This window comes from Arvicanthis niloticus, chromosome 3 (genome assembly GCF_011762505.2).
Source record: "Arvicanthis niloticus isolate mArvNil1 chromosome 3, mArvNil1.pat.X, whole genome shotgun sequence".
Classification (NCBI taxonomy): Eukaryota; Metazoa; Chordata; class Mammalia; order Rodentia; family Muridae; genus Arvicanthis; species Arvicanthis niloticus.
Genome location: NC_047660.1, coordinates 68,375,008 through 68,387,326, shown reverse-complemented (window position 1 = coordinate 68,387,326; position 12,319 = coordinate 68,375,008). Strand labels below are relative to the sequence as shown.

At 40.7% G+C, this 12,319-nt stretch overlaps 1 protein-coding gene across 2 annotated transcripts in view; it reads right to left on the bottom strand.

Moving 5' to 3' along the window:
- Positions 1–391: 391 nt before the first annotated feature.
- Slc35f4 (solute carrier family 35 member F4) overlaps positions 392–12,319 on the bottom strand; it is a 222,023-nt gene continuing 210,095 nt past the window's right edge. The window contains exons 5-8 of one of the 2 annotated variants that reach the window (XM_034498261.2): positions 8,116–8,241; positions 6,071–6,263; positions 2,612–2,701; positions 392–833 (exon numbers count right to left, since the gene is read on the bottom strand). In XM_034498261.2, the coding sequence (XP_034354152.1) occupies positions 592–833; positions 2,612–2,701; positions 6,071–6,263; positions 8,116–8,241 (651 nt within the window). In that variant the 3' untranslated portion in view covers positions 392–591. The remainder of the gene's footprint in view (positions 834–2,611; positions 2,702–6,070; positions 6,264–8,115; positions 8,242–12,319) is intronic. The other variant, XM_076931128.1, reaches the window with a different exon arrangement.

The following is a 12,319-nucleotide window of genomic DNA, read 5'->3' as shown; positions in this document are numbered from 1 at the left end:
TTTACCACTGTGCCATGCCACTCTCATAAAGATGTCAGTGTGTTACTTGAAGCATGTTGAAAGCTCAGCTGGGTCTTTTCTGTCTTGACCTATACCTACCATACCAGGTGTAGGTCTTATGCACAGAAAGACTGTTGATGGTTGCTTAATGACTTCCTAGATTGCTTTTAGATTTCAGATTCAAGGCCGAAGTAAATGCAAACTATATTTTATTTTCATAGGTTTTCCTATTTGACAACTAATTCTTTTTTTTGACAACTAATTCTTAATGAAAATGTCTCAGTTACATTTAAGAAAATGACTATGACTTAACAAAATCTCATATTTTTAGGAACTTTTGTAAATTGTGGAGCGCTCTGCTTTCAGATAGAATCAGCAAAACAAGAGAAATACATTTTAATAAAAAATTTTATTATGATTATTTACATCAGTTCCTTGATATGCATATAAATGTAAACTTTTATTGTTGGCGATATTTCACATATGGTTTATTTAAACTCAAAGTTGATAGTGTCATTTGAGCGTACGGGTAGTGAGAAAATTTTATATTCACAGAATATACACACATGTGCATCCAGAGGTTGTTTCTTTTCAAGCCAGCGGTATGGACACTGTCCCGTTGACCCTGCTTCTGCTCCTCAGGTGCGCGCTGACATCTGTCAGGTCCTCTACGTGCTCCTCACTCTTCTTCTCCTTCAGGCTGTTGATAAATCTTAGAGTAATTTCATCCCACTCCTCTGGCAGTAGCATCAGAAGAAACCCGATACAGATGATGATGGTGGCAGCCAGGCGAACCACATTGAATATCACCTCTTGCTTCAGGAGATCCACAGCTAGGGAAGAAAAGCGTCACACCAGTCAAACCCTAGGATTATTCATGAGCCTCTCTGAAAAGTAGGGCTACATCTCGGGACTTGCCAATGCTGTAAGTATTCTCTATCGCTATCTATGCCCCCTTCCCATTCCTTTGTTGTAAATCACATTTGCCCATCAAGGCTCTGCTTAGAGGCCATGTAATTGGACTTAGGCACCTCTCCAGTTTTCTCACTAAGGACAGCATGCCTTCATCTGTCTTCAAATGCACTGGACCACTGCTGGTTTTTTTTTTTTTTTTTTGGTTTTTCGAGACAGGGTTTCTCTGTATAGCCCTGGCTGTCCTGGAACTCACGCTGTAGACCAGGCTGGCCTCGAACTCAGAAATCTGCCTGCCTTTGCCTCCCAAGTGATGGGATTAAAGGCGTGCGCCACCACCGCCCGGCTTTTTTTTTTTTTTTTTTTTTTTTTTTTTTTTTGTTATTGTTGTTTTTAGTGACTGGAACCTGTTCTTCTCTTGATCTTTTATAAGATCTGTCAGTTTTCAGGGTTTAATTGAGGAGAAATTTATATAATTTAAAAATGAACAACTTTATGAAGTGAGTTTAGTACACTCACAATGTGGCGTGACCATTTTCTTCATCACGAGATCCCCTTCTCTCCTTCCTTCCCACTCCATTCAGCTAAGCTGTCCTTCAGACCTCTGCACACAGGGCTTCAGGAAGAAGCCTTTTAAAGGGTGCCACACCTACAAGCCCTCAGCACATCTGAAATCAATTGTTTTTCTTGTGTTAGAATTATTTAGTTCCTCTGGTTTCCCACTCTGTGCTGCTTTCATGGTCTTGACGATGGAAACTATGCCTTATTCAGGATCTGTCACCAGTATTAGCCCGGTTGCTGATATATGCTAAGCCATTGGAAGTTATTTGTTGAACAGATGAATCCGTGGATGAATAAATGAACTTCCCTGACAACTTCATTTCTCTCTGATTTTGTTTTCCTCTGCACATCGTATAGCCCTTGGACTTTATCTCACACAATTTTACATCTAATAATAAACTTCTCTGTAGAGGTCCTAGCTGTTTTGTGTATGTTTACTGCCTTTTCTAATCTTATCTGTAACTATCTTAAGGAAACAGTAATTAATTTCTTTTCTTGTACACAGCCCTTCTGATCACACAGTAAGTGCTCAATAAACACTGGCTAATTGTTTTGAAGGAAAAAAAAGAAATGATTACTTGAGACTTCAGATCACAGAATTTTAAAGCCAAAATGGCTGAACTGTCATCCAGAGGATTAATTTCTCTGACTAGTTTCACTAGAAACTTCCTAGAAAAATATTAATAGCTTTTCCTTTTATCCTTGAAAATAAATTGCTTTTCCTGGAGGGTCACCTGCTCAGTCCCCCTTTTCCCCAGAAGCTTCCACAGTACCCCAAGGACCATCTGGTGGGGAGCCAGCACCCAGTGCGATGCCTGCACTTCCATTACTGATGACTTCACAGTCGTGTGCTCTGATGCCTTTTGTTTCCATAGGACTTCCTCTAAAAATACCACAAAATTAGGTTGTCAGGGAACTCACATGAAACCCAAATGATACATTTGGTATTTAATTCTAAAAGCACGTCCAAGTAAAACAGTGCCTTTGTAGCTGCAGATTTTAAATCTGCTGCATACACTGTTGTTTGCCACCTCGTGATATTTAAAAGCATCTTCTAAGGGAAGGGATGTGATTCTTGATTGTTAGAAAAAACAAGTCAGAGCATAAAGCAAACACATGGACCATGTTGTACCAGTACCTGCGTTTCCAGGGACGCTGAGCACTGTCCCAATGGAGATGAGGATTGGGTATGTCAGGACTACTCCAACGTTTACCAGGATGTTGAATGCTGGTAAAAAAGGTAGACAGGATGAAGGGGCTGGCACATTGGTCTCTCAACACATAAGAACCAATACCTTTGCTAAACATGCTTTCTCAAGGGTCTGCACCCTTGTTCAATTAATCTCATTTTGGTGATGGATGACTTGCTTGAGTCAGTTAAATTCTTTGGTCCTCCTGTGCCACTCTGCCTGAGCTCTCGCCAGCTGGCTGACAGAGGTGTATGGGAGAGGTGAAGTCATCAATCTTCCACACCACATGTTAGCACTGAAAGGATAGTCTGGAGCTAGCCAGAGGCTGAAAGCTGGGGACTGATTGAGCTTTGATGCTTCTTTCTTGCTTACTTTGCTATTTAAGTCACGTCCTGGGTACAGACTCTGGTGCTACTGTCTAAGATAAGGTCTGTCCAAGGACAGCAGATCCTGTGTCCCCAACCCCTACCCCTTTCTTTCAAGGTCACATGGACATATAAAGCTGGGCTCAGTAATTCTCTGGAGTCTGGGGACCATTTTGCAGAGGTCAACAGAGGTCAGGCCCACAGACTAAACTGGTAGAGTAACCTGATACTCCCTAATTAATGCTTTTGGACTTCTTTAGTTAAAAGACCGTTATTTAAAATAATCATCTGACCCCATTCAAAATTGCCAAAGTTATACTTTTCTAATATTTATAAATTGTAGACTGTCAGTTTTTAATAGAGTTAAATTAAGCTTTTCAGAGTTGTAGAGATGAGTATTCACAAGCACAGAAAGTCCTTTAATCTGAGATGGTCTCTATGAACATGGCTGAAGCATGTTGCGATATTTCTGAAGATTCTAAACTCAAAGAAGGTTCTAGAACTATTTTAGTGAGGAGGGTGTATATTTTTCTGTTGTTATAATTAAGCTCACCTACTTAGTTATTCAGAGTCATTTGTTCCTGGTGATTGGAGGCAGTGGGCTTGACCCCCCAAGACTCAGAAACACATAACACCCACAGTTAAGACAGGGGTCTTCCTAAGTTTGTAAGTGTTCCTTTGTCGTGGCAAGGCTCAATGTGAATGAATATTCCAGCACCTTGAATCTTTGCTTAATCTCATGGAGTCAAACAGAAGAAATTCCAACAAGTTAGGAATTTACTGAATGAATCAAATCTCTGCTGAACCCCTCATTTGTCATTTTATTGATTTAACTGCATTTTGGCAGACTGAGAAAACGGAGTGATATCTCCAAACTGAGCTTTCCTTACTCAACAAAAGCCAAGGCAGTTTCCATTAAATGTGTTTTCTATTTTTCCTTAGTTCTTTAGATGGAATAGTCTTTGATAACCCAAGAAAAATAATTTTTAATTCAATGTGTTCTCTATAGCATGGAATTCAGTCCCAGTTTAAATGTAATTCAGAGATGTCAGATAAATGTTTGAAACTGACTTGTATTCGGACGAAGATAACTCCCTGGAGGGCAGGTCACAGTCATAGCTGCAGGAGATGTGGAGTTCAGAGCACACACTGGTATTTGTGTGTCAGCTCTGCCTCTCAGACTAGTCCCAGCTAAATCCCATGTCATTCCCATGGAGGAGAGAGGGATGGGAACAAAAACACTGGGAGTAAAGCATGTGAATGAATATTCCAGCACCTTGAATCTTTCCTTAATCTCATGGAGTCAAACAGAGGAAATTCCAACAAGTTAGGAATTTACTGAATGAATCAAATCTCTGCTGAACCCCTCATTTGTCATTTTATTGATTAAACTGCATCTTGGCAGATTATAAACCCTACAGAATATAGCACAAGGAAGAAGCTATCTCTCCAATTTGTCACAGCTCTGCTTGGGCACAATGGGCTCTGGTGTGCATTGGTGGGCCTGATGGAGCAGTTGCAGTGCTAGCTGGCACCATACCAGGTGGAGTGTGAAAATACGCTGCTTGGAGAAAATTTGGTCTGACTGCCATGGGTAGCCCAGCCTTAGGTGAGATGGCTTACATTAAATGTGTTAGTGACTCTCATTGGTGGAGAGCTACTTTTCAGGAGGCACAAATTCGATGCACACAGAAGTGGCCAAGAGGAAGTGAAATTTTGGTTATGATTGTGTCTAGCTAGACTGTTTCTGGCCAGGAAACAATCTGAGCACTTTTAATTAATATACTTTGATCTTATGGCAACACTACCAACTTCCAAATATACTATTGATTTTCACTCATCTTAGAGGTAATGAGAGATGATAACCATACAGTTTTGGGCTTGGGAAGCAGAACTCTGGGGACCAACAACTAATGCTTGATCTTTTTCCTGACTGTTTTCACTTTAAGGACTTTCCCTGAGGGACCTCGGCTGAAGTGGAAAAGGATGAGCCAATCGATGATCTTGCTGGAATCAGGACATTTTTTTTTTTTTCTCTTGGAACTGCAATGTTGCTACTGTTTCCAGTGTCACGTTGGCTTAGAAGGTCAGGAGAAGGGCAATGCTGGCCCTGCAGGGCGAGTACATTGGGTAAATGTGGAACAAAGGAATGATTGACACTGGACAGTATATGCAAGAAGCAGAATGGAGCTGGCTTTATTCAGAGTAAGCACTGGGAATTGGGGTTTGCTGTTTTCAATGACTTAGGAGAAGGAACAAGGTCCTCTTATATCAAGTACAGATAGATGAACATCTGGAAAGTGGGAGCCAGGAGTTCAGCTCCAGAGTTCCAGGGCCCCTAAGGAAAGACTCCAAGCAACCTTTAACTGGGTACATTCTGCTTAGGCAGGGCAACCAAGCTCAGCAAATGCTGACTTCTTTCTCTCCTGGAAGGGGATTCCTGGTGGATTCTCCATTCTCAGTTGAGTGGGCTGTTCAATATGCAGATGTGAGCCTGTCATTTTCAGCTCTACGATAAAGTAGGTTTTAAACACAACCCCCTCAGTGTGGTTTTCCAACTTCTTCATGATCTACATCTCTCTTGAATGTTGTCCCTTCCCCTCTCCTCTCTCCTCTTTCCTCTCCATCCGTCCTTTTCTTCACATCCATCTCAGCTGATCCCAGTGCTCTGGCTACTCTGAACACTTGAATGCATCATCCATTATCACTTCTGCCTGTCATACTATGCACATAGGAAGCATAATAAGTCACACATTACATCACGAAGACTAGATGAGGCTACCTAAAGGCCAGTGTTTGACAGAGTGACCTGAGCTTCTACTTGGATACTTTAATTCACAGCAGCTACTCTGTGATGGATAACTCTGAGATAGTCACACAAGAGCCTACCAAGAATTGTCTACACATTCAATGACTATAACCAATGTAGTCTGGGTCTGTGGAGTACAAGAGCAGCAAGTGGAGTCATCCCAACATGACCATCTGTTGAAGTGGAAGATCAAGTGACATGGAGAATGGCAGGCACAGGCTACAGCCACTTACCTAGCCATAGTCCCGCCATCCCACAGAGACAGCCCCAGGGTAGTGCTGCGAAGGAGGACCAGTGCTCCACCTTGGTGAAATACAGGATGATGGGAGTGAAGGAGATAAAGATCAAATTGAAGAACCCCAAGGTGGAGACAAAGTGTGCAGCTTCACCGAAGTTGGCACTGCCCAGAAACATCTTAAACAGAACCTAAAAAGGAGAGAAACTCTTGAGAGTCTTTGCTGCAGGACAAAAGTGAATTCTACTGAACTTATGGGCCTAGAGTTTAGGCTCCATGTCATCTTGCCCTGCCATGTGCATGTTATTAAATGGGCTAGGATGACAAGAAATTAAAATGCCCTACATTGTTCACAAAACTACAGGAACTGAAATGAACTTCTTGTGGTGTTATAAGTCTCTGGAGGTATTTAACATTTCAACAATTGTCGAGATGGGCACAGGGTGAAGGATAAAGGAAGGTTATATGAGCCCACTCAACTCTAGTGTTGATAACCCATCAATTAATTTTTTCTTGCAACCATAGGATTCTTTGCATCTTTATTATGACAGATGCTGAGAACTAAGTGCTATTAGATTGCTAAGACAAATACTGAGGCCTTAGATTTGTAAGCACTCTCCTCTCTGAGCTTAAGATGTCTTCCCAAGAACTGCATTACTCTCTGGATTATAAACAATTTCTTTTCCTGGGTTATAAACCCATGTGTAGAGACAGAAGATAGGCAGATGTGAAGGGATAACATGACCTCACAGAACAGACAGAAGGGGCAGCCAGACCTGGTCTGTATTCTTGGCTTCTTAACTCCCTTTCCTCGTGCTAATCCACTAACAAGTATTACGAAATGCAGCAGCAGATTGTATCTGCCAGGAATTAGGGTTCAGATATGATTTTTTTGTATGTTAATAACCATCATTACTCCTGGAATGAGTGTATTTTGTAGTCTAGCCAGGAGAATTCTCTCTCTATAACAGCCATACTACCTTCCCAGCAATTCCCAATACTGCTTTGGTTTGTAACTTTATGAATGTATTAGTTTTTCTCTTAGAAGACTTAATCTTGCTGGTCTTTGGCCCGTCAACCATTGTAGTAGTGTTTCCATGGGGTGGGCTAGGCACTCATGGTAAATGAACGAACACTTGTCAAGCTTGTCACACAGAATCAGTGGGACCACCTCCACCCTCCTCAAATATGTCAATATGGAATCAGGGGCCGCAGTGGTGGTGAGTAGGCAAGCCTGTAGAAGGGAAGCAGAAAGCTGTTTCTATCTACCAGAGTTTGCTCCACCCTCTCTTTTCACTTTATTGAAACTCTAGGTGAGGTGAAATTGGAATTGCCCTTTAGATACATCAGAAAGTTAGCGTTTAAAGAAGTTGAACTTTGGGAAAATAACCTTTTAGATTTGCTGTCTAAGACCTTGCTTCTGAAGTTATGTGTGGTGACCCCAGTGACATTTTTCTTGAATAACAGGGAATCCAGGGGAGAAATTGCACCAAGTACATACAGGGGAGTAGAGTGTCTTTATTTTGCTAATGGCTCGGATTCCGTGTAGTGTGAGCTCTCTACGCAGCAAACATCACACTCTCAAATGACAGGTTATTATTTTTAATACCTCTATAAGAGTTAAAATAATAATCATATACTCAAATGAAAAAAATCAAGAGGGGAGGAGTCGATTTTTTTTTTTTTTTTTTTTTTACATTTTTGCTGCAACTGCCTGATAACTGGGGGCAGTGTTGGCTCCAGGCCGAGGTTGTAACCATGGCTACCTTAAGGCCTTGGAGAGTTACATAATCTTTCAAAGTTTCAGTTCTCTCTTCCAGAAAGGATCCATGGCATGTAAGGACATGTCAACAGGGTGAAATTTTCTGTCGGATGCCCAACACACAGTATTTCGAAAAAAAAAGAAAAAAAAAAGAAAAAAAAAAGATACACTATTATTTAACACACCTGTAGTTTTCTAAAGTTTTCATTGCACTTCCTTATTTTGCTACTTGATCCTAAGCTATGAGTGATAGCTGACTGTAGAGGAAGATACAGACCTACCTTATACAGTGCAGATGTGGAGGCTGAGCCCACAGCAAATGCCACACCGATGATGGAATCAGCGTGGAAATTATCAGCATAAGCCATCATGACAATGCCCGTAATTGCCATTATTGCTGCGACAATCTGTCAAACAGAATGGAAGGAAACAAGAAAAAGTTATGCTTTCATATCCCAGATCAAGCCATTTAAGCCCCAGGAAAGCTGCTACATTCTTCCTTAAGGCTAATTACCTCCTCTTTTATCAGTGTTTACATTTAAAAAGAGTCAGTGTCCTTGTGATGTTCTTTACCTCTCTGGCTCCTACATGGCCCACAGAATCAACTAACCAGGGCCCATAGGGACTCAGAGATGACAACCAGGGATCCTGTATGGGTCTGACCTAGGTCCTCTGTATATATGTTATGGAAGTATAGGTTGGTGTTATGGTGGGACTCCTAACAGTGGGAGCAGGGGCTGTCTCTGACTCTTTTGCTGGCTTTTGGGACCTTTTTCCTCCTACTGGGTTCCATCTTCTAGGGTTAATATGAGGTTCTGTGCCTAGACTTATTGTAACTTGATATGCTGTGTTTGTCTGATATCCCTGGGAGGTCTGATCTTTTATGAAGGGAAATAGAGGAGGAGGAGGAGGGCTTAGCCTTGAGAAGAAGGGGGAGGGAGGGACTGGGAGGAGAGGATGGAGGGGAACTTTGATGGGAGGAGAGAAGAAAAAGAAAGTAAAACATAAAAAAAATGAAAGGTCAAAAGCATAAAAAAGAGATCAGTCTGCCCATGCCACAGGCATGGAATATAAAAATCTGTGGTGGTCAATGACAAGTAATTTTGTTTTTGTTTGTTTTGTTTGTCCCTTTGAGATTAATATCCTTGTTGGTGAAATAGATTTACCAGGAAGCCACACCTAAGTATTTTCATGTATTCTAAATTTTTCAGAAAGTTCTGCACACATTTTAACCAGTTCCTTGGGTCAATGTGCATCTCTAAACATGTCTCTAAACAAGTCTCACCAAGACTTGATGAGCCAGATGTAATTTTGATGGAGCTGAGAGGAAAACCCTTGATGAAGGGCAGCAAGACGTCCCAGCAGCATAGAGAGGAACAAGCTAGATCCGGATTGGTTGTTTGAGATGCCCTTTGAATCCTCTTCTACCTATCTCTACATGCAAATTTATTCATTTCATAGAAGATAAACCACAGAAAAAGAATTCCGTTTAATTATGTTTTATTTTATTACCTTGCTAGAGCATTTTTTTTAATCTTTACAAATAGAAATAGTAATAACTTGACCAAGGCTGTAACGGTTTGTTGTAATGAGGTACAACACTGGTGTGTTCAAGAGCTCATTCTGTGTGACCTGCTGTCTTGCATCTGCTTCATCAATTTTCCTGCCTTTGTTCCATTGGAAAGCACTTCAAAGTTACCGTAAACAGTAAAACAAGAACCTTGCAATAAGGAGGATGACATTTGCTCACTGACTTTGAATTCCAGATGAGAACCTGTAAGAGATTTAGTTGTAGAAAGATTCAGTTCTGAGCATTTCAAAGCCAGTGCTTCTGAAGCTAACTTTTTTTTTTTTTTACATCTGGGATGTTCCAGGCCATTTTGAGTGCTATGAGGGCATTACTTATGATAACAAGGTGTGAGTAAAGACCTGAGTGTGCTCCTGATGTCCTGTAACTCAATGATGCTTTTGTTTATGACCATCAGTGACAAGCACATGGTGGCCCCAGAATGGCTCTACATTTAAGTACAGAAACCAGGAGGAATCCTTGTTAACAGACCCTGTATGTCAGCAGAAATAGATCACCTTCATAACAAGTTACTAGGGAGATAAGCAAATGTTGACTACTTGGTACTGCCAGGTGTGCATTCTTGTTGTCATCTGGCCCAGTGTGTGTGTGTGTGTGTGTGTGTGTGTGTGTGTGTGTGTGTGTGCATGTGTAGGATTTAAGGCATACAGTGGAAGGTGCTGGGGAGTTTTACAAGTAAGAAATGATAGTAATAATGTAAGTAAACCCATGAAGGAGTTATCTGTATTTGAAAATTCTGGAAGGCAATGATTTGCTTTGACTGAGGATTTATCATTCACCAAGACACTGTAACCATTTTGAGCAGTCTCATTGAGAAATAAAAAGGTGTATTGGTCAACTGCATTCTGATTTGATTTTGTGTTTAAATCACCCTTGTCACCTAATGTGTTCACAGGCAAAAAGAGTTCTCTCAGAACACTAATCTTCGAAGATTAAAAATATTTAAAAAAAAGTTGCTGGCCAACTACCAGTTCTATTCTATTTTTTGACCAAGTTATTATATAAATACTTCAAACAGGGTTAATAAAACCGTGTTAATCCAATGAACTTGAGCATGATTAGCTGTGTTTATGAGGTAAGACTGGTATTTAGGCCATTGTGTGTTATATATAATTGTAGATGAAGGGAACTAGAAAAACAAACACTGCCCCCCCCCAAAAAAAAATCAAAATCAAAACAAAACAAACAAAACAAGCTGAAAACCAAAACAGCCATGTCCAGGAACTGATGGTGCACTATTTCAAGGACAAGCAGAGGTGGGGGTTCCTCCCTTTCTGCACTAGCCAGAAGTAAAGGGAAGGTGTGCATGAAGAGATTTCTATTGTATGTTTTCTCATGAGACTCAGATATGGCTAAAGATGACATAATTTTAAAGCAATTGGAAATTATAGTCATAGTAAGCCTCTTTAAGGGCTTGTGAAAATATTCGCCTGAACTATTTGAATTGACATGCCAATTACACCAGCATCTGTTTCAATTGCTTGCATGGGGAGAAGAGGTTTTCCCATTAGGGGGCCAGATAACACTTAGTTAAGTTCAGAAAGCATGAAAATCTGAGTATTAGGAAGCATTAGGAAGACTGTTACCCATAGCAGAGGCAGTGATTTATAAGACACATAGTGCTCTCCTACCAAGGAGACAAATGTTTTAATTTAAAGTTTAAATAATCTGAATAGACAAAAAATCTCTACTGTACATTTTAAGAAATTCTCTATATTTCTGATGGACACATCTAGAAGTTGAGAAATGGATCTCAGCTTGTCTTGAACGCGTAGAAATGCATTGGTGGAAAGTCTATTTGGAATATTCGTTTCGATGACCCCAGAGTAGCTCTGCTTAGCCTGGCACCACTGCTTTAAACTTCAAAGAGTAAATACTCCAAAGACTCACATAACAAACACCCTAAGCACAGATCTAAGCTGCAGACATTTTTAGAATCAGTCTTCAAAGGCTTGGCCACTCACTCAATGGAAACAGAGAAGGACACTGCTTAGCACATTGGTCAAACACCTCCAGGAAGCCTTCATCTTAACCAAGCTCTTCTGCATGCTTAATGTTGTGGCCACCAAGGAAAACTCTACCTCCCATGAGAACCTCCTTTGAAAAAAAATAAAAAAGAAGCATCTCATGAGGCTACCAGTTTGGCTTCTGAAAGCTTCTTCTGACAGATTATTCCAGGTCCAGTTTCCTAACCAACTACAAGTACCTAAGTAAGACAAGCAAAGCCATCATCATCCTCTGAATGTCATTTGGGTGAGAATGTTAGCTAACATTGTGACCACAAAATTGATAATGCTGTCATCTTTAACTTCCCAAAGCTCTCTGTTCTCTTCTACCTGGTGCAGCTACTTCAGCTGAGTGCCCCAGGAAATGGGTTCAGTTATCATATTTCCCCAGCATGCCAGCCAAGTGACACAACTTCTGAGCCAGCTAGCTACCATATTCTGTCCTTCAGAGAGCACTTATCATTAACTTTCAGGGGGCATTTGTAAAGGGCTATTAGATTATTTGAGCCTGTTTCTAAAGCCGAAATGCTTGATATACTAAACATAGTCTGTAGTCCCACAGGATTGTTTTACCTTTCAAAAACCCATTGAAGTCTAGAGAAGCAACTCAATTTTGGGTGTTTGTGTTTTTGTGTATTTTTTTGTGTATTTTTCTTTTTCAAAAGCCGAGAGAGTACGATTCTCCTTGTAGTATCCAATACTCTGTGTTTCCCATTTACAAATAGTTTCTAGAACTATTTTCTGCCTAGCAATATCAACCATGTCAGGGTCCAAGTTATCAAAAGGAACCCTGTTACTACAAACTCCCTATACGATCTTTACAGATCTAAAAGAGAAACTGTAGCCTGGACATGTTTCTTTGAGGCCAACTCTGCTTTTTGTAGCTGGATG